We start from the raw sequence: 22,493 nt of genomic DNA, 5'->3' as shown, positions 1-22,493 counted from the left end.
GAGATTCTTTTGTTGAGTTAGTCACTCCTACTCATGCCTTGTGGCTACAGGCTGCATGGCTGCTGACAGCCCTGCCACAGTGACAGTGGTATGCAAGCTTTTCATGCCAGAGAAGATCCCCTGCCGGAAAACACATTGTAGGGAAAGTTGGTGCATAGCTTCAGATGAAGTGTAACAGAGGACTCTTGCCTCTCTTTTCCTCGCAATCGCCTATGTGGTTTTTCTTGACATTCACCATCAAACCCTGGCCAATCCCCTCGCGGATGTGTGCCATGTCTACTGAGGTCAACAACAACGACAGCACACAGAAGAAGGAACCAACGGACCCCTGCCGGCTTTGTGCAGCCTTAAAGGAACAAGCTTCAGCTGGGCATTGCTGTGGTCAACTGAGAGGATCAAGCAGGAACATTTTTACGATAGCGCCGAAGGAATCTCGCCATGTGGAGGTGCTACAGACGAAGCTTTGGTGGGCGAACTGCAGCGGGCAAAATTCAGATGGAATGTGCACGGTGTGCCAGCAAAATGAGACTGTAGAACAAGTTCTGACATGTCCAGCGCTCCGGCCACCATGTTTGGTTGGAATGTCCTTTGAACAGGGGCTTGATTTCCCACCGTGATGGACACTAGATGGCGATTCAGTTGCCAGTGATAGGACAGTGGAGGAAAAATAAACTTTTAAATGAATAGAAATAACCATGCGGAGTTTACCCGATTGGTGCCTAAAATCAAAGCAAGGGTGTACTTTCGTTCACATTCTGAAGGAGGCTGTGAAATGGCTCGTGCTGAAGGGAAAGAGTTGCGTTCGCCATCTCAACTTTAAGCATATTATAAGTCATGGTTAGGTGATATGAGCTGCCATCCAATATAAAGAGTTCAGCCTTATCCATCCACCATTCCATAGGTAGATACCAAAGGAACAGTTGGCATAGTTGGTACAGTGGTAACAACGAAGTGTCAACAGACATTGTGGAAGCCAAGGTAGATTGTAAGGTCTCCTACATCATAGGCTAGGACACTTATGCAGGAATTTTTGTAAGGACCACCCCTTTAGATAGGGAAGAAGCCACATTTCCAAATCCAAAGCTCCGCTGTGCATGCGCAAGGCACGGTGCTCATTGATAGCACGAAATCCCTACATAGGGCAAGTGAAATGTGATTTCATCTTCTTTTTATTTTGAATTTTCTATGTATGTGGAATAAGTCTAGTCTGTATGCTCTGATTTTAATGATTATTTTTGCTCTGGTCAGTGGAACGCGTGAGGAATCCAACCAGAATAATCGGCAGTGAAAGAAACGTCGCTGCGCTCCTTTAAAAGTGGCTGCGGCTAAATCGGCCTGATGCCCACATGCACATAAAGCAGCAGTGGCGTCATGAGGGGGGTGCAGTCCGCACGTGGTGCAGAGCTTAAGAGGGTGCAGCTGCAGATTTGAAGGGGGACGGGGGGGGGCACGCAATGCCTTTCTTATCTGCAATTGAGCTCAATATTTCAGTTACAAAACTCACAGCCTTCCCTAACTGTCTGTCAGAGAGCACACATGCCGAAATACCATTGCTATGGAGACACCTTGAAGCGGTGCGCATTGACCTGGATGAGGCCAACCATTGGTTAGCATTGCACTTATTCACATTCCTTCCTCATTTGGAGGTTTTCATCTTGCACAGTCTTTTCACTAGACATTGAAATATTCCTCATGATATCCCTGCTTGGGATATCCCTGCATGAGAGGGTCGGTAGTTCTAATTTGCTACCACTCAAAAAATACTTGACATCTACAATGCAAATATCTAGGATCACAGGCCTTGCAATATTATCTGTTGAAAGCAAACTGGCAAAAAGCGTTGAAGTCGAAGAAGCAGTCAGCAGCTTGGCAGCCCTCACGATGAGAAAAAATATTTATTGCCTGTTTTTTTTTTCTCTATACAAACAATGAATGAGTAAATTCGTTCACCAAGTGCCAATAAGTTGTCTACCTGCATATGAAAACACAATTTTTGTTGAAGAAAATTAAATTACAACTTATCAGTGTAATACCCCTTGATATCGACATACTACAGTTGAACCTCGTTATAACAAAGTTGAAGATGCCCGGTTATTAACCTTGTTATAGCCCGTGTTGACTGAGCTTCCAAGGGGAATCATCATTCCTTTGTTATATGCATTATTTCGTTAAACAGTATTGTGATACAGAGGTTCAACTGTAATTCCATTTAATTTTAATGGTTGCCCTCACAGCAGAGGAGACATCTTGGCACTTAGGACTCGCAGCAGAGGAGACTTCTTGGTGCTGAGGAACCTTCTTACCACTTCTTTGATTGCATTATTTTCAAGAAATCATTGCCCACGGAAAAATTTTTTTGGGTTACGAAAGAGAAAGTGATCAAAGGTACACAGGTCTGAACAGTAGGGTCAGTGCTTAAGCTCCATGAAGCTGTGTTCTCAGAGAGCATGTATATGTGAGACTTGGCGCATTGTCATGAATAGACTGGCTGTGTTGCATTTGCCGTCAACATCACATGGCATTTCACTTTGATTGCTCTCGTAATGCCTTCGTTATTGAAGCATACGTTCCTCCATTCATCGTCTTCTGCTGCGCGAATTTCAGTTATAAAACGGCTGTATTCTAAAAGGCTGTTGCCGTTATCTTTACAGCTGAAATTTGCACACCATATTTCTTTACGTAGAGTTGTGAACCATAACACTTCCATTGCACGAAGTTCGCAATCCCTTGATTTCTATCTAGCCCACACTTATGCTTGCCATCCTGTCACTTCCAATGCTTTAATCGGACTGAAGTGCTAGTGTTTACATGTGCAGAAGTGTTTGAACATAGTGGGGTAAACGGCTTACTACACGTTCTGAAGTTGTTTGTTTTGCAGTAATAAATAATGTTGCCCTGCCATTTTTGCAGTTTAATTTACCTGTCTTCTGGTATCTGTCTCTACTCTGTTGAATGGTTGCTTTTTTGTTCTTGCTTATGCCAACAGCAATAAATACAGTTGTGCTCTATGTGTTCGACTGGGGCCTTGTGCCATTCATCACTTCAGTTGTCCTTGGATCATTCCTGCATAATAAGGTGTTTTCATATGCTGGTTATGTGTTTGCATCCGTTGATTATTGGTTTCTTTTGGGTTATCCCTGCAGATATCAATGCAGTGGTTCTGTATATCTTGAAATAGTCCTTTACCAGTTGCCATTTTAACTTTTCCTAGCTTTTCCTACTCATATTGTTGTAAACCTTTTAAATACTCGCACACTATTTGCAATTTTCACACTGTCAATCGCCACAATCACCCTTGTCTTCAAAACACTGCCGTGTTTCTCTCCTGATTACTGTGCCTTTGTTCAAAAAGCAAATTTCAGAGCTTGCAGGGCTTAGCGCACAAAAAGGAAGCAGAAGAACAAGAAGGACGACACGACAGTTCTTGTGCTTCGTTTCTGTGTGCCGAGTCCTGCAAGCATGGAATCAAACCAACTAGCCCAACAACAGGTATTGCTCAAGTAAATTTCAGAGGTTTTTTTTTTTCTACCCCTGCTGACATGAACATGCACATATAGTCATGAAGTGTGTTTTTCATGCCGTTGTTTACTGAATTATCTGTCATATGCTATGGAGTGAGTTCAACACGGAAGCAGAGAATGGCGATAGTGCCGTACACTGAAAGAGAAGGGGGGTGGGGTGTGACACGCTGGCCACTGCACCGGATGCAGCTGACCCTAATGACATCACTGTAAAGCAGAAAACTATGCAGGTACAGCCTACAACACTTGTTAATACTAGTCGACCAGTTTGTAGGGAAAAGCAGGGTGACTGTTTGGCAGTTGCGCTCTGCTAGTGAGTAGCATGCTGCCACAGTTTCAGTATTAATGCACGATGTGGAGGAGGGCACTTGTGACGATGAAACTTACGTTTCTAGCATCATGGTGCTTTTGTTTTCTTTCAAATTACTGCAAGCCTACAACAAAAAGTGTCGCATTAGAATGCACAATGAAGGTTTGGGCGCAAAAGTGTGTGCAGGACATTAAGGTATTTTTGGTAACTGATTCCCTTGAATGTACACTTTTTAAATTACAATGCTGTTCATCGGAGCCTAGAAATAACCTTGTCAATGATAGGAAAACTCATAAACTCAACAATAAGGCTGCGTCCTTTGCAGGACAGAGGCCTCTTGCAGTGACCTCCTGTCACTCCTGTCTAGCACTCACGGCCACCCCCTCTCTCGGGAAATCAGCAGGCTGCAAGCTCCGTGATACCAGTAATCACTGCACGGCAAAAACTGTGCCAGCCATTGACTTTCCAGTGTTTCTTGTGAGTGCAAAAGAGGTTGTGACTGCAATCAGTTGATGGATTGATGGCACAAAATGGATCACACGGCAGTGTTTTGGCATATAGTTGAGCCTTCAGATTGTTTCATGCTGCTGCTTGTTGTTGACTTTGCAGCATGTGATTTTAGAAGGCATACAGGCGTCATGTAAGGCCGTGTTCTGTGATTGTGGGATGCTTTTTCTGTAATGGTCAACCAGTCCCGGAGGTTTCTTCGGGTTCCAAACGTGGTTGTCATGCTTGGATCAGATCTGTTGCCAATGGGTTGAACAGTGCTTTCAATTGAGGTCCAGAATGGTGCACGTATATCCAAGCATGTCACTATTAGCATGACCTGAGTCGCTGTATATTCAGATGGTGTCTTCTCCCGTGCTCTAAACAGTTTGATATTTCCAGGTTGGACTTCTCCATTGAGATCTGGAACATGAAGGCCATGCCATTTGTGGAAGGGGTAAGAGACTGTCCTTGCAAGGCTCTCTGTGCCAGTGTCTCATTGGGAATTGTTGGTGTTGCTTGCCCAGGTTGTGCTTGGTAACCCCAGTAATTCAGTCGAAGCGGCTGTGTGGGTCCAAGGAAGGCTGTTTACCACAGGCCTGCATGGTCGTATTGTAGAATATGACCTGGCCACTCTTGAGCAAAAGGTAGGGATTTTGTTCATTATTTTAATATATATGGCTTTCTTTGGCACTTTGCTGCTTTTTCTGGTAAAACAGGAGATTACTCCACGTGTTTCGAAAGGCATGTGCTGTGGGATGTCAGTGCAGGTTGAAGAACCCCAGGTGGTCAAAATTATTCTGGAGCCCTCCACTACAGCACCTCTTTCTCTCTTCTTTCACTCCCACCTTCCTCCCTTCCCTTATGGTGAGGTTCTCCACCCAGATATGTGAGACAATAACTGCCCTATTTCCTTTCCTCAAAAACAAATTATTATTATTATTACTCCTTTATTTCCTGGTGTTTAGAGTCTCTGATGGTACTAAAGGGGACCTTTGAAATTCTCTTGAACAGATTTGTATTGACGCAAATCTAAAATGAATGCAAAGGAACTGAGCAACAAAGTGTGGCACAGAAATCGTCCTACACTTGAAGTGTGTGCTGGCTGACTACATTTGCTTCATATTTACTTTCATTTTAGCTGATTAGTTGAAAAAGTGCTATCAGCTCCTTTGTGTGTGAAACGCAGGGCATTGCATACCACTTCTAGGGTGCTGCCACATTGCATCATGTCAGGTCTAGCTTTTTGTAAATCCTTGCCATACGTTCGGGATGGTGCCCAAGAACTACAACTGAGCTAGTTCATATATGAACACCTTTAGGTTATAGCTAGGGCTTGGACTTTTCTGTTTGTATTTTTGCAAAACTTAGCGGGCTTTCTTCAGTGTTTATTTCTAAACACAAATATTTGTTTTTTGGCGACTATTATTTGTTATGAGAAAATTAGATTTTTTTTTGCTCATATATGTGGCATTCCTGTGCGTTTAAGTCACATATAGCTCATCTTAGCTTGTTTGCAAGCAAGACCAGTTGATGTACTTGTAATTAACACACAAATGGTCATGTATAGAAGAGTGGTCGCAATGTGTAATGCTACCACCATAAGAAAGAGAGATGCGATCAGACCACAGTACAAAAATCGAAATAGACATTTATTTCTAGAAACTGAGTCGCATAAGATTCAAATAAACTAGAAAAAAAAGGGCAAGAACACACACATACACTTGCCTCACTTGGGCAGGCAGAACCGTGCCTTTCTGTCTAGTCGTCTTTGTGCCGGAACAACTTTACCTGGCTATCGGGGATAAATGCAACTGTATTTCTTGCTTGCGAAGCACTGCTCACTCCTTCAGTCATGGAATAACTTTGAAAGGAGCAAATGCTTTACAAGAAAAAAAAAAAAAGCTTCTGATTGGAAGGGAAGAAAGGACTACAGCTAAAGCTGACAACGAGGCAGAGCGCCTGGTATTACTTAGTGTGATTATGACGGCAGCGATGAGAGTTTGACTGACCCTTCCTTGAAGCCAGAACATCACACTCCTTGGAGACAGTTGTGCATGCCTTTGTCTTGATGGCGGTTGGTTATGGTGACAAGTGTACAGTGTCTTTACATCCCCTGAAAAAAAACCTCTGTAGTCAAGTAACAGCTGCAAGATTGTGATAACAGATTGTGAGGCGAAGGCGCTGTACACTAGTGGACAAAGCTTCATGAGTGAGCGGGGCCTCTTGATCGGTGCTTAGCATGTATCTAGAGTAGTGGAGCAATGACTCAAAATGTACAACTGTACTACTTCATCCAACGATCCCTCTGTCTCGCCACACTCCTGCCTTCCACACCTAGTTAAATCTGTCTCTTGACCATTTGTAACTTGCATTCCATAGCCAGATAGCTGTGGCCAAAACCTCAAGGATACTGACCTTTTTTGGTTAAAACAAATTTCAGAAATTTAACTCGTTCTTCTTTCCTTTTTTTTCTTTATGCCAAAGCAGCAATTCTCAGATATAGCTAGTGCTTATTTTCCTTTCGATATTTTATTCTCTCACATCTGAGAAAAGCTATAGAGTCATAATGAGCTCATGGAAATGGTGGGTCTGGCTTCAGTTATTGTTAAGTAATTTCTTTTTCCCCACCACAGTTTTCTCTAGCATCCACTTGGCAGCAAACTTAAAGGGACTGTCAGTGACAACTATAAAAAATATTGGCACATTCTTGCTTCTCTTTTTATAAGATAACAGTGACAAAAGCAGAACTTGCACGTTTGGCAGGAATTTATATTTTAAACTGACAAATAAAGTCGTTTGCCAGAACCGACAGTGATGCCATATTGTGTTCAGACTTCGTTGCTCTGTACATGGTCAGGCTGTGTCGACTGGCGTTGAAATACTACACTGTGAATAGGACTGAGCGCAGTAGAGAGGGCTATTTTTTGCCATGAGAAACTTGAGACGCTTTAATTTTTTTTTCTTTGCAACTATAGCCATACTACTTAAGAACGAAGTGGCAAACACTCCTCAAAGGCAGGGAGCTGGCTGGTGGCTGAAGGGCCTCAAAGGAAACCGTCCAGCCAATGGCATCGACCAGTTTTCGTGGTGTTGTGGTTAATCCCTTTTCACAGAGGCACCTGCTCGCAACATGCGATGTCACACTAGGGGAATAACAGCAATGTCATGACAAACAGTCAATGCCCTTGACCGAAGGGCCTCCTTTGGGAGGTTTTTGCCGCTTCGTTCTTGAGTTCTATTTGACTATAGTCGCCATATCTTGCATGGTTTAACCGTAATTTTCATCACGTCTTGAAATGTTCTGAAAAAGCAGACTGCCACTATACTGACAGTGATTCCTAGGCGACGGGTAGTCATTGCGTCTGTAAAAGGGTTCAGCTTAAGTTAAGGACAACATAGTGAGCTATGGAATGAAAAATGATAGGTGTAACGTTGAGAGACCTAAAGCGGGCAGAGTGGGTGAGGGAACAAACTCGTGTTAATGACGTCCTAGTCGAAGTCAAAATGAAGAAATGGGCTTGGAAAGGGCATGTAATGCGAAGGCAAGATAACCGCTGGTCCTTAAGGGTAACGGAGTGGATTCCAAGAGAAGGCAAGCGTAGCAGAAGGCGGCAGAAAATTAGGTGGGCAGATGAGACCAAGTTTGCAGGGATATGGTGGCCGCAGCTGGCAACGGACAAGGCTAATTGGAGAGACATGGGAGAGGCCTTTGCCCTGCAGTAGGTGTGCTCAGGCTGATGATGATGTTGATTATGACGACAAAAAGATGGAGAGCTGGGAAACTATGCGCTAGGAAATAAATGGGAGTAGCAGTAGCATTCAGTAGTTGAACGTTGCGGTCGGAGGCTACCGTAAGCTTTTAAAAAGTGGAACATGTTGTGGAATGGATTAATGCTACTTTTAACATCTACTTTTGGCATCTAGACTATCCGTTGTTTTTTCCCTCCACTCGAATAGTTGAGCATTATTACAGTCTGACTTGTGTTGTCAGTACTCTGTTGCAGTAACGTCGGGAGCTGCCTGGTGCCTAGCAGTGGATCATCAGAAGACCAGACTTGCCGTGAGTGTGCTACATACTGTCCATCGTGCTGTGGCCACCTCATTTTCATTCTAGGATAGCTCTAGATGAGGGCACACAGGGACCTGCTTACGCTGTAGGAACTATATCTGTAGTGCATATTAACATTTTATCATTGAGTGACATCGTTGAGTGCTGTGATTGGATCTAACTTACTGTCTACACTAGAATGCTTTTGTTATGTTAGAATGTTTTTCATTCGTGAATATAATTGCTTAAACCTTGCCCATTTTTCTCCTAAATACTAAGGCTTTGTGGCTTCAGTAAGATGCTAAGCAAGTAGCCTAATTTATGTGGCTTTTGTGTACGTACAGTAGTAACCTGAGTCATTTTTATTTTTATGTTGCAGGCTGGAACAGAAGACTGTGTATGTATCTATGAGATAACAGAAGATGGCCTGAATTTCTGCAAAACACTCAACAAGCTACAAAGTAAGTGCTTAGGGCCATGAATATTTCGATGCGCACAATCTATTGGTTTGGTGCTTGCAGGCATTTGCTCTGTGCTTCTTCTGCTGGGCTTGTTTATCGCAGTTTCTCTTATGGGCTTTTTCTTTTTTTGTCATTTGCCATTTCCTCTGTAGGAAGGAAGGATGGAAGCTGGGCATTCTTTTGCAACTTTTTAATTGCTTGTTTGCCTGCTGTGTTCCTTTGCGTAGTGCTGCAGGCATCGAAACCAGTACTGATGATACTGTATCAAGACCCTGCAATATTTGCTGTCACATAGTCTGCAGCTACCTTAGTTACTGTTGCCATTTAATGAATTCAGTTTCACTTGTATCACAGGATAAAATCTCTGGCTGGCCCTCAGGAAATCTATCCAAGGTTTGAAGGGTTCTAGGGGACCTTAGTAATTTGTCAAGGTTCACATTTTTCATGACGCTAATTCTATAGGGGGCATTGGCGGGCTTCCACGATGTTTCGTGTCCACACAGCTGCAGAGCAGGGGTTGACTGACCTTCGAGTCTCCCCAACTATTCACGCGATCGCCTGATCTAGCCCCACAAGAGCTCTCGCTATAATACCCCCAGTACTCCATGGCTCATCAGTCCATCGCACTGTGGTCTGCTAGCATGGGTTGCTTCTTACTGTGAGAGAAAATGGGGTGGCTCAAACCAAGTTTCGGCTCGTGCTGAAATTCATGTGTCTTTAATGGTCAGATGGCAATTTTTTAACGAAACCTTTACTTCGGTTTCTCCTCATTATCCTGATTTTAGCTCCAGCTGTAAAATTTCCAGCTGGAGTAGCTCGAGCAGGATTTTTATTTATTTATTTATTTAACAAATACTGCAGGCCCTAAGTGGGCCCTAGCAGGAGGGGCGAAAAAAAATACAGCTTTGTGAATATCAATTCATCGCGCGAAACATAAGTAAGTAAAATACACTGAGACATGTTCAACTCTTACAATAGAACATGCATAAATACGAAACACGACAATGAGGTAGACGACAGCAATTTGCCAATGGAATCAACGGACATGATGACATCAGAAGGCAGCTTGTTCCATTCCTCGATAGTGCGTGGATAAAAGGAATATTTAAGGCATTAATTTTAGTTTGATATGGCGTTAAAGAATGTGCATAATGATGTCTTGTGGGACGAGTTGCAAGGGGTGCAAAGTTAAGGTCGGAACTCATGGCGAGTTTGTTGTTTTTCAGCAGAAATAGAAATTTTAGTAGGATTTTTCTACGTATTTGCAGAAATAGAAATTTCAGTAGGATTTTTCTACGTATTTGCAGTAGTGGGGTGGCATTTTCTTTCATTAAAATGGAAGGAGAGTCGGATATGCCATATTTGGAAAAGATGAAACGCACGGCTTTCTGCTGTACAGCTTCCAATGCCTCAATATTCTTTTTGGTATAGGGGTCCCAGACTGTGCAAGCATACTCTAGTTTGGGTCTTATGAGGCTGTAGTATGCTAACTGCTTTATCCGGGAAGGAACGTTTTTAAGTTTGTGGCGAAGAAGTCCAAGTTTTCTGTAGGAAGATGAGCATGTATTGGCAATATGAGTGTTCCAACTTAGATTACTAGTTATGGTAACACCGAGGTATTTATATTCCTTAACTTCTAATGGGAGGGTGTAAGGAAATGAGTACAATTTTTTTGTTGGTGATTTTCATAAAATCTGTTTTCGCTGTCAAGCTGCATATCCCAATTACTGCACCATGTGTCAATTTTCTGGAGGCTAGAGTTAAGGAGGATTTGGTCTTTAGGGCTATTAATTTCGTTGAACAAAATGCAATCATCAGCAAAGAGCCTAATTTGGACCGGTTCATATATAACAGTAATGATATCATTTATATATATCAGAAATAACAACAAGCCAAGCACACTACCTTGTGGAGCACCTGAAGTAACTGGTAAAGAATTTTAATGATAACCGTCAATGCTAACAAACTGTACATGGTTGGCGAGATATGATGAAACCCACGTGATTACAAGTTTATGAAGACCAATTAGTTCAAGTTTATATATTAGTTTAGCATGTGACACAATATCAAAAGCTTCTTGAAAATCTAAAAAAATGGCATCGACCTGCCCTGAGTGGTTAAGGACTGTTGCAAAGCTGTGAATAACTGATGTTAATTGGGTCACAGTGGATAAGCCTTTCCTAAAACCATGTTGAACAGAAGAAAGTACACCATTGTCATCTAGAAATTTAGTTATGTAGTTAGCTAAAACATGTTCTGCCAATTTACAACCAGTGGAAGTGAGTGAAATGGGATGATAATTAGCAACAAGTGCCATGTCACCCTTTTTAGGCATAGGCACAACACAAGCTGTCCTCCAGTCGGAAGGCACTCTTCCTGTTGTAAACGACATGCGAAATAATATTGAAAGAAATTTAGAAATAACTTCTGCATAACGACGCAAAAATATGTTGGGGATTTTATCCGGACCAGAAGTGGACTTAGTTTTAAGATTTAACAACAGTGAAGTTAATCCTGGCAGTGGTACAATGTCTGGATCAGGAAAACAAAATGCATCACTACGAAACCTACACGGATTTGGATTTGAGAATACACTATGGAAGTGCCTATTAAAGTGCTCAGCAGTGGTAGTTTTGTCAACAAGGATTGCACCCTCATGCATAATTCGTATTAATGGGCTTTTTCTTTTCTGCTAAATAGTTCCAAAACTTTTGAGGGGAGTCATGAATAAAGTTCGGTAGTGTGTGCTCAAAGTAGTACCATTTTGCTTTCTGAATTTCTTCAGTAAGGTTCGGTTTGAGAGTTTGAATTATGGATCGAATGGGTCCTCTTCGTTTCAACCGTTTAATTTTCTTCGTAAGATGCACTATGTTTCAACTGATCCAAGGATTTTCTTGCCCTTCAAGGTGGAAGATGTTACCCCAGCTAGAAATTCAGCTGTAAAAGTGTTTTTCCAACTGGAATGGGTACCTGTGACTTAAGTCTGCCAAGTCACCACTTTCATCTGGGAAGGCTTGCAGTATTGTAAACAAAAAGAAAGTGTGGATCCCACACCAATGAGGTTACTATCATTGGGTAAAAATATCTTCCAAAAACGTTTGGTTCAGCACACAGCCCCATTTTGTTTTTCATATTTGAAAATGTTTGACTCAATTTACAATGGGTTTTACCTGTCTTTTTTTTTTTTTTCTGGAGATATTCTATTCGCTGTAACCTACTCTGTTCTGTTTTCTTGTAGAATGAAATAAACACTAGTACTTACTAATCTAATTGGATTTGCAGACAAAATATTAATGCGTGGACATCTACTATGTCATTTTTGTTTTTTAACATCCTTAGTTGAGAGTGGCAGCATAGGGTGGTATTGTGTCAGCTTGTCTTGACATGAAACGAAGTTCTGTGTCGCTTAGGGAATTTCACAAAAGTACTCGGAATAACCTGGAAAACTTAGGGAATTAGGAAACAACAATTGTCAGGCTTGTATTTTGTCACTTTGGACATTTCTTGAGGGGCAACATCACATGCACAGTTCTGCCAGCAGTTTTTATAAAAACCTGTGCAGTACTTTGTGTCCCTCCACGCACCGCCTATGGACACTAAGCCGAGTTTTGGTTTCAATTTGCTGTTACTTGTTTTGGAACTGTTTTACCAGGTGGTTAAAGAAACAATATGTTGCCACAAAAAGAAGGGACTTATATGGTTGACTGCCACCAACAGCACCATTCTATGCCATGCTCTGTAAAGTGTATTGTGTGTAACGTGCAACATGAACAGAAGCATGTGTCTGAGTGTGCTGCTTTTTTCAGAGCCTTTGTTTTCGTTGTTGTTGCGATGTTGCTTACTGGCGTACAATTTACCTCTCAATGTTTCAGGTCGAATACTATGCCTGGCTTGGAGCCAGGATGGGAATGTTATCGCTACTGGAACGACAGATGCCATTGTCACGTGGGATGTCAAAACAGGCCGTGCAATAGATAGGATTTCAGTTGGAAGGGTAGAGAAGAATGTGGACACGCTTGTGTGGTGCATAGCACTGACGAGGTCAGTCATACTTACAGCCTGCATATGGGGCCCGTAAGATTAGGCAAATAATAGGGGATCCTGTGCAATCTTTTATTTGCAATTCATTGGTGACACTGCTGGGATCATCTGCTTGATGTGTAGTTTTTCTGCCCAAGAACACAGGGAGAGAGATTCCACTCAGAGCTGCATGATGTCCTTTGAATACAGGTTACCTGCTGGCTGAAAACAAGTACAGTTAAACCCGGATATAACGAACCTCCATATAGCGAATTCCTTGATATAACAAAGTTTTTTAATTCCCCAAATTGCTCCCATTGAAGCGTGTCTAGTTGAGACCTTCATGTAACGAACGTGCAGCGGCGGTTGACCTTAAATAACGAACTAGCTAAGCCGACTATCTGTTAACTTGTGCTTGGCGAAGCTGTAGGATATGGGAATGAGAGGTTGAACTTCCAATAGGGGGAAATTATAAGCGAACTTTGCCAATGCATGAAGTGCTTTAGCCAGTTATGGCAGACTAACAGCTGCACTTGTAATTTGTTGTGCACCTTGCAGTGACTTCACAATAATCACCGGTGACTCATGTGGGAGGACGTCATTCTGGGATGGAACAACTGCCACATTGATATCAGTAAGTGACTCTGGCTATTAAGGAATGTGGTGATGAAATAAAATGCATCTGTTGCTCGTTCACTTTTTTTTCCACTTTGTTGGCTTTTGCTTTAGTGCAGAGGATGCAAGTTGTAGCACTGAATAGTTACGCCTAAAAGTTATAGCTCAGCAAGTCAAAGCACTTTGCTTGTGCAGCTGCCTAATGGCCCCTAGGATTGCAGTCTATCCTATTCATTTTTTTTTTTAGTGTAGTATGGTAAGAAAGTGGTCAGAAGTTACTTGCGGGTAGTGCATTTACGTTTTTAATGCTGAAGATGCTTACAGGAACCGGTTTTCAGGTTTTATGAAAGGTTACAGTTGGATTTAGATTATTCATGCATGTGTGTGTGAGAGTATAGACGTTCATATCACTGTATAGTGCTGAGGAAGTAATGTTGCGTGTAGTACTGTTAACTGCTCATTTATTTTTTTAGTTGCGAATTAATCATATTGTCATCATTATTTTGTATGGCTGTTGCAACTAAATATGCTGCTGTAAAGGAGCACGTTTGCAAGAGCAAGCAGCGAAGTCCTTCGTGGATAAAGTTTAAGATCGTCTGATTGCAATGCCATAGAGTGAAGGGGCATGGTGCCACATTTCCTAATGTATATACATTTGGGCACACAGTCTTTAGCTATCTCTGATTTTTAATTTTTTTAAGGGACTATTAATATACATGGTTTGTATAAAAACTGTCAGGATAAGCTGCGGAAAAATAGATTTATTTGGTACAGTGCCTCAGAAGTCTTCAAAGTGCATCCCTTGAGCTTCGGCACACTTTTGCCTACGGCTTTTCCACGACTCAAAGGCTGTCTGGTAGGCGGATTCCAGAAGGTCTTCAAGGGCACTCGTGCAAACTTCTTTGACGGCACTTGGGGTCCTATGGTGATGTCATCTGTAGGAGGATTTCACTTTTGGGAATAGGAAATAGTCTGCTGGTGCCAAGTCGGGACTGTAAGGGGGCTGGGGAATCGTCGCGTTGCCGTTTATCGTCAGGAAGTCGCTTACCTTTGTGCAGCTGTGGCAGGTTGCATTGTCATGATGCAATTTCCAATTTATATGTTCTGCGATGGCTGGCCTCACCCGGTTGACCCTTCTCTTCAGTCTTCTTAGTATTTCTAGGTAAAAAGCACCATTCACTGCCTGTCCCTCAGGTACGAATTCGTAGTGGGCCACCCGCTTTGCGTCGAAGAAAACGATAAGCATGGCTTTCACTCTGGATTTGCTCATTCAAACCTTTTTTTTGGGCGAAGTGACGCTGGAGTGTGCCATTCGGAACTTTTCCGCTTTGTTTTATGGTCATATTGAAATATCCAAGTTTCTTCTCCCATGATTACATTCTCCAGAAAGCAACGGGTCTTCTTCAACGTGTTGCCGAAGGTCCCCGCAAGCGCGCAAGCGCTTCAGCTTTTGTTTGTCCGTCAAGATCTTCGGCACGAGTTTAGCGCAGATCTTTCGCATCTCCAAATGTTCAGTCATAATGCTGTGCACTCTCGTCTTATAAATGCCAGTTTTATCTGCGGCCATTTGCACACTTAAACGACAGTCTGAGTTCTGCACTTCACGCACACGTTGCACGTTGTCATCGGTTCTTGACGTTGACGGCTGTCCAGCACGGGGCTCATCCTCCACACTCTCTCAATCATCTTTGAAAAGCTTGTGCCACTTAAAAACTGCAGTTTGTGACATGATTTCATGCTTACACATTTGGCGATCATGTCCAGCGCCTCTGTACCTTATATCTCCAGTCCAACACAAAATTTGATGATGTTGGTCAATCGTTCGCTGCATTTTGTCCACTAAGAACATGATCTAACCTGAAAGAACGTACACAGGTGACTGGCGATTGGCCAGTTTTGAAGGTCACATCCCGCACCACCGCGCATGCGCGGTGCGAGCGCGCTGCGTCGTACAGTCACGTCAAGAAAAAATTGTTCCCGATACTTTTTATACAACCCTGTATGTCTGGGGTGTTTTGGCGAAGCAAACAGGATGTATACTCTTTCCTAGAGTCATGGCAGGATACTTAATTGTTGTTAGGTGGCCCCTTTTGTTTAGCCGCTGTGTGCAGAATGCAATTTTCATTGTATACATTGTAAACTGGTATTGACAATGCATAGCTGCTCCATGTGTGTTCTTTGATTTTGCTTTTTCAGAGTTTTAAAGTGCACAGTGCTGATGTTCTGTCACTTTGCTTTAGTGAGGTGAGTGGATCTCTTGTGCTTTGTGATTCTTTGATCTCATTCAGATTTTGAGGTTGGTGAACGTGCATATGTGGGCTGCTATAGGGGTTCATGATACAGTAGAACCCTGCTATAGTAAACGCGCACTTAGTAAAAACATGGATGTAGTAAGGTGAAACTGCAGTCCCATTTCGTCTTCCATAGAAGACTGTACATTTATTTTCGTTTCTCGTAAAGATGATCATTAATAAACTGTTATAATTAAGAGCATTTGGCCATGCCAATACACTTTCCACGGAATGACTTCATCGCGGAATGTACACAGTCTAAGGTGTCTAAGAGCAACAGACACATAAAGTCAACACTTGGTGGTACCAGTAACGATAAACGAGATGGCTTCACCATTGGGCTCATGAGCTGCGAGAAGAACCCAACTTTTCGAGCCCTTGGGATCATGCCTCATGGCCAAGAGAAAAACAGGAAAGCTGGCTGTGAGCGCAGAAAGACGTCTGTGTGGGCTGCTGCGAAAGGGAAGGCAGTAAAAAAGCACCGAGGACTGGGAACGGGAAAGGGGGAGGGGGGTGGGGGGGGGATAGGTCGCAGTAGGGGGCAGCGCTAGCACAAAGTGTTGGCAACATTACTTGGGCGGTGTTGCAACGCTTTATTTTGTCACGTTAACTACAGTAGAATCTCGATGAATGGAAATTGGTTGAATGGAAGCCCAGCTTCAGGGTTGATTGGTTTTCTATTAAGGCAGTATTAAAAAAATGTCATTAATTGTAACCAAAATTTTCCCACTGTGTATGGGGTTAATGGAACTAGAAATAGTATCAAAACTCCAGCTGCCATCATTGCCCAATTCTAACGCGCCCAGACTCCAAAGCACAAGCAATTTTCATGTCCAAGAAAATATAAAGGCACAATTTGTCCATGTCTGCTTTCGCATTACTCATTGCTCTCTGTACGGTTCCTCGCTGCCATCGCGGCACACACACCTCAGAGTAGCACGTGCATAACACAATTGCAAGGCAAGCAGTCAGAGGCAAACACAGATCAAGGGTGATAACACAGCATGCCTTTCACGCTTTCCATATTCATATGCAGCACAGCTGGCTAGCCTGGTAAGCTAGAGGTTACCGAATATAACGTTGCTAACCGGAAATTTTCTGTAATGCTACCTACCGCCAGGTGGAAGAGCGATTGTACAATTGAAAATTTTTGCCTTTCTTTTATATCAAGTTTGTGCTCATAATGTGCCATTCTGCTCATTCTCTCTATGAATGGAACTCCTGATAAATGGAACATATTTGCCTGGTCCCTTGAGGTTCTGTTTGAAGAGAGTCCACTGTATTGCCTACACTCAGGCTGCAGAACATGGTGCCTCAAGCTATATATGTGCAAAAATAGTGATTCCACTGGACTTGGGCGAAGTTGAAAATATGACAACTGAAAATAAATAATTAGCACATAATGGGACGATTTGTACAGAATGGTTCCAGATTTTTTTTTCATTAACACTATGCGTTTTGAAAGTGGTAGCCAGATTAACTGACAGTTACCATCTTCCGAGCCATGCTATCACCAACAACTCTTATAATAAATATTTTTGCTGGTCCGATTGACTTTACTTTAGAGAGATTCTACCGTAATTGCAGAAAAATGCTTATTCAGGTGCAATGGGTCAAGTACACAGCTTCTCCTTCTAATGCAGTAGTTGTCTGGACAATCTTTCATGGGCACCACTGTGAACTCGTTTTGTCCTGTGTGAGTGGCACATGTGTTTGTGTGTTGGTTCAAATGGCACCAAAGGTAATATTGACTAGGGCTGCATGTTTCAGAATAAGCAGTATGAAAGGTCGCCGCGGTGGCTCAGTGGTTATGGCGCTTAGCTGCTGCTGACCAGAAAGGCGCGGGTTCGATCCCGGCCGCGGCGATCGAATTTCAATGGAGGCGAAATTATAGAGGCCCGTGTACTGTGCGATGTCAGTGCACGTTAAAGAACCGCAGGTGGTCGAAATTTCCGGAGCCCTTCACTACGGCGTCCCTCATAGCCTGAGTTGCTTTGGGACGTTAAACCTCCATAAACCAAACCAGACCAAGCAATATGAACTAAATTGTTGTTCCTGGCATTGTAGTCAAGCAAAACTGATAGGCATATGCGAATATTCTATAATTTCGAATATTCAGTCGAATAGTAAGGTATTTGATATTCGATTTGATCCGAATGTCTGGTACTTGAAATCTCTTAAGTATTCGTCTCGAGCCAATAACATTTCTGGAACTCTTGCTTTGTTGTGAAGAAGTCAGTGCAAAAAACGAAAGAGGGATAGAAGAGAGGACATAAGACGTTCATGAGCGATGTGTCCTCTCTTCTGTCCCTCTCCTGTTTTTTGTGCTGACTTCCTTACAACATGCAACACCAACTAGCCCGGCAGCTTGCTGTCCTGTCTTGCTTCGTGTCACTTCGGTTCATCAAATCTCTGCCAGGATGACACTGCAGTGCATGCCTAACCAAAGCTCCCAATTGCACACCACGTGCCTGCGCTCCCACGCGAATGCTGGAGCTGGTCTACACATAATCGCGGCAAGAGACACGACCAGGCGGAAGCACGGTGTCCCGGTCTGTACTTGCCAGGTGGCTGCGGCCATGCTACCCGCAGTGCGCATGCACCGTAACTGGCACAGTAGCGTACATTAACAGAGAGGCTTAGCATAGTGCAATCCGCTTCTGCGCGCCGCCAGTGTGCACGTGCTGATTAGTCCTGATGGAGCAGGCATGCAAACAGCTGGTGACACCCGGCGCATTGTGGCGTCCTCAGGGCGATCTGCGCATGTGCAGTGGCACCCTGCGGAAGCGGATATCTCTATGCTAAATCTCTCTAATAGGAGGACGCGCGGCCCTCTTGGCTTCTGCGGAAGGAGTCTGGGCTGACTGTGTCTGCCGTAGCTGCTCTTCTGCACTTGAAATTTGCTAAGCAAGCACGACGGCATGAGCACAAAGAAGAGCTAGCACGAGACACATGGAGACGGGTGCCCTTTTCCGACACCTGACATAGGTGGCGCTGGATGCGCGGTGCGTACACCTAGCAGGTGTCGAGTCACTGCCTGAAAGCAATAGCTGTGCGATGACGCAATCGCAGATATGAGCAGCAGTTGGAGGCTCCATATATAGGTTGGTCTCACACTCCACAGATACGTTCGCACCGCATGTAAGTCAGATCCCCCAATTTTCGATGATCATTTTTGCTGAAACTCGAAACAGCTTCAATGCATTCTCTTTTTTTTTTCTTGTACCGGGCTTGTGTGTTTGAAAAATACATGGTTTTGAAAATGCCTATTGTGCCATATACCTTTTTTGTGTTCCATAATTATTTGAAATTTTGCTTCGAAATTATTCGAAGGAAATGACTTCGTTTCGAATTTGCTTCGAACCAAAATACCGTAATTCGCACATGCCTAAAAAGTAAAAACTGATATTGATCAACTACAGATCAGCCCTCTGTGCTTTATTTGTGCAATATTTGTTCACGCTGCCAAGGAGTCACTGTGGCCTCTTTGCAAAATACATTGCTGCACTTTTGTGCCTCCTGTGTTGAACTATTCGTCATAGCATTATTTTTTTATTTCCGCTCAGGGATGTTAAACCCCACAATTTGCAATTTGTTACTTTTGATTGAGGTAGTAGTATAGTTCACTAAAATTTCCTCTGTTGCTTCATCCATGATGTTTCCGCTCAGCTTTCTTGCACGCAGTGTTTTTTCTTTTTTTTGAGCAAATGGGGGGGGGGGTTCCTACCTTCTACAGAATGTTGTTTGTTTAATCCAGTTTTTACGTCACGGGTTTCTTTTTTTTTTTCTTTTCTCAGGATGAGAAGAGTGTTTTTGTGGCTGGTGTGGACCCACTGCTGGTGAAGTTTACAAGAGTCAGTGGCACACAAAAGTGGGCGAAGTCAATGCAGAGAACATGCCATGAACTTGATGTTCGAGCGCTTGCATTTGCCAAAGGAAAAGTTGTGTCCGGAGGTATGGTGCTTCATGTCATGTGGCAAACATTTGGCTGATTTTTACCATAAGTGTCTACACATGTTGTGCAGGCATTTTCAGTGCTCGTTGAGCCTTAAAGTATTGAACTCTGTGCTTATTGAGTGCTCGTACCAGCCAGCTTTCAATTGTACTCAAGGCTGCTGATGCTATAGACACAATAATATTGTGTTAAATATCATTGAGTTTTTGCAACAACATTGCGAACTAGTATGATTGCCCAGTGAGTAAAATGCAAGGTTAAACAGAAACAACTTATTTCAGTGAATTAATTATGTCAAATAATTATACATAACATAAAATATAATAGATTGTATTGTGAGGTCTAAGGAGTGAGATTATCTGTAATCTTCTGTGTTGGGTGTGATGTGATTAGGTAAACTGTATGGGTGCCTTTCCTTCTTCTGGAAGCATGGGTGGCTCAGGATGGGCAAAGCTGAGTTTCTATTTGAAATGAGAAAAGAACTTTTTCAACATAAACTCGCTTTGTCAACTCGAGTTTGTCTGAAATGCTCTAACCAGACGAGCGGAGAAGTTGAAATTGCCAAATTTCACGTCCCAGTTTGCACCTGGCTGATTACTCACACTGGATAAAATATCCAGCGTTGATTGCAGTAAAAGCACGCATGGTACTATGGAGTTTATTTTGCAATGAAGCAGTGGCACAAGACACCACTGCCTCTAACATTGGCTGGTCAATTTACTCTGGTCAATTCAGAGCTTTGTATACGACAATTGTGCTGACAACAATGCGCCAATCTTTCTTGCTTCTGGTGCAACTGACTTCCTAATTATGTTCTGGGTAATGACAGCAATATTGTCAGCTGAGGCAGAAGTACAGTTTGAGACAGGAATGGTATGCTGGTATTTTGGATATGCACTATTAAAGCAGGAAGTATGAGTACATGGTGTGAACGCTTCCTTGCTATTGTCTTTTCGGCCTAGGCTTGGATGCTTCCCTGGCTGTGTCAACAGAGACAACACTTGTGAGCCATGCACCGTTACAGGTATGCTTAGCATTCATTCAGTAACATAGCTCTTGGAAAGTACTCAGTAGGACATCCGTTGTCTTTATTAAGTTATTGCAGCATATGCACTATGAATTGGTGGACTTCGAGCTTCACCTTTACTGGTTTGAGTAACCATCGATGCATATGTTTGTGTTTCTGTTACTATTATTACGTACACCCTCGATAACTCAACCTTAGGTAATTCACACTTTCATTTCAGTCAAATAGTTTTTAAAACTGGTTCACCGGCTATATTACCAGTGCATTTTAAAGAAGCGCAGTTCGTTTTGCGGCTTCGCTTCGTTCATACTTGTCTTGCTGTAACGTTTCCATCAAGCAAAAGAGCGGTGGTCAAGGTGGGATACGTCAGGCTAGTAGCACCGCACCAGCTGAAAATTTGCCAGTCACACCCCAGCATGGCAAGCGACCGTTCAGAAATCCCTCCCAAGCGGGCATGACCTATTTTGCCCACGCATGCTCTAATGTGCATACAGCATCATCAGGCATGGCGACAATTGGAGGGTTCCTGTGGTCATGTAGTTATCTTTTGTGAGCTTTACTACCACCCTGTGGCGATTGTGGCTATCAATCATGCCGTTTACAGTGCAGAGTTGTGTGTCGCTGGGTGGGGGCACCTCGCTGTACTGGCACCATTTTGCTCTCCCTTTGCTTTCGTCCTTGAAGACTATCGATGTGTGCCGAAACTGCGTGCTTATTACGAGCTGTTCACAGTTTGCGGTGAAGCCTGTTCACGTGGATGCCGCCACCTGCAAAAGGCTACTCTGCTACTGCGTTAGACCTTGAAAGAAGCCGTGGGAGCCTTTACCATTTTTGAGCAGTTGTGCTTCGACTCTCCCAACAGTGTGCACACAATAAAACATTGATGAAACTGCCAAAAATGGTAGTTGCTGCACACTTTTCACTCGGGAGCAAATGGCCGTTGCCCATTTTTTTTCACCAACTAAATTTACTAAGATGCGAGACGATTTTTGGCGCTGTCTTTAGAGGCTGTTTGATAATTTGACTTTCACATGTTTTTTTTTCCCAGTCCCTTAAAGTCTGAATTAGTGTGGGAAACTCTCGCATTATTGATAACTTTTTTTTAGCCACACAACCAGCTGAAAGTTGTTGATTTAATAAACAAATAAATGTCTTTCACCCATATTTGATGTTGTGCTAATGCTTATATCTATGTTTGCTTAGCAAAAAGCTTCCCAATTACTTCGTATGCGTAGATATTCATGACCCAAGTCACAGTTTGTTTGAATCATATTAAGATGCATTTATGATAGATCAGACTTCTGATAAGTCAAACAAAACTCTCTTTTATGTTCAACATGACTGGCTCTTCTTCATGCACGATGCTGTTTTTGCTCAACAGCCAGACATGTCAGTGCTGTGTATAATAGATGCCAAAGTAACTTTCTATAACTACAGTTCTGGAGTACCGGGAGAGATCGAAGTAGGTACGGACTGCTTCAAGGGGTACGTTAGTGGCAATAATATGTTTCAAGTGTAATTTTTTTCTGTGCCTGTGAGGGAGGAATGAATGATTAATCTGGCTTGACAAAATGAAGTGGATGGTGATGACTGCAGCAACATAAGGCATGGAAATATGCATAGAACAAGCTGTTTCAATAGTTACTCAAAAGATGTCACGCTCAAAACTGTCTACTTCAGTCTGTGGCAGTCCATTTAGTGACATAGTATCATTTAGGGCTCTGGGGATTCAAGGCTTCATTTTACCACCAATGTC

At 42.9% G+C, this 22,493-nt stretch overlaps 1 protein-coding gene across 1 annotated transcript in view; it reads left to right on the top strand.

Moving 5' to 3' along the window:
* Positions 1–22,493, top strand: part of l(3)72Dn (UTP4 small subunit processome component l(3)72Dn) — a 43,897-nt gene that overhangs the window by 1,013 nt on the left and 20,391 nt on the right. The window contains exons 2-10 of the mRNA XM_077627109.1: positions 4,720–4,774; positions 4,845–4,964; positions 8,312–8,380; positions 8,748–8,829; positions 12,702–12,870; positions 13,408–13,483; positions 15,661–15,708; positions 19,553–19,709; positions 20,673–20,734. Of these exons, the coding sequence (XP_077483235.1) occupies positions 4,720–4,774; positions 4,845–4,964; positions 8,312–8,380; positions 8,748–8,829; positions 12,702–12,870; positions 13,408–13,483; positions 15,661–15,708; positions 19,553–19,709; positions 20,673–20,734 (838 nt within the window). The remainder of the gene's footprint in view (positions 1–4,719; positions 4,775–4,844; positions 4,965–8,311; positions 8,381–8,747; positions 8,830–12,701; positions 12,871–13,407; positions 13,484–15,660; positions 15,709–19,552; positions 19,710–20,672; positions 20,735–22,493) is intronic.

The sequence above is a fragment of the Amblyomma americanum genome, chromosome 6, assembly GCF_052857255.1.
Source record: "Amblyomma americanum isolate KBUSLIRL-KWMA chromosome 6, ASM5285725v1, whole genome shotgun sequence".
NCBI classification, from domain to species: domain Eukaryota; kingdom Metazoa; phylum Arthropoda; class Arachnida; order Ixodida; family Ixodidae; genus Amblyomma; species Amblyomma americanum.
This window is presented reverse-complemented; position numbering and strand designations above follow the sequence as displayed.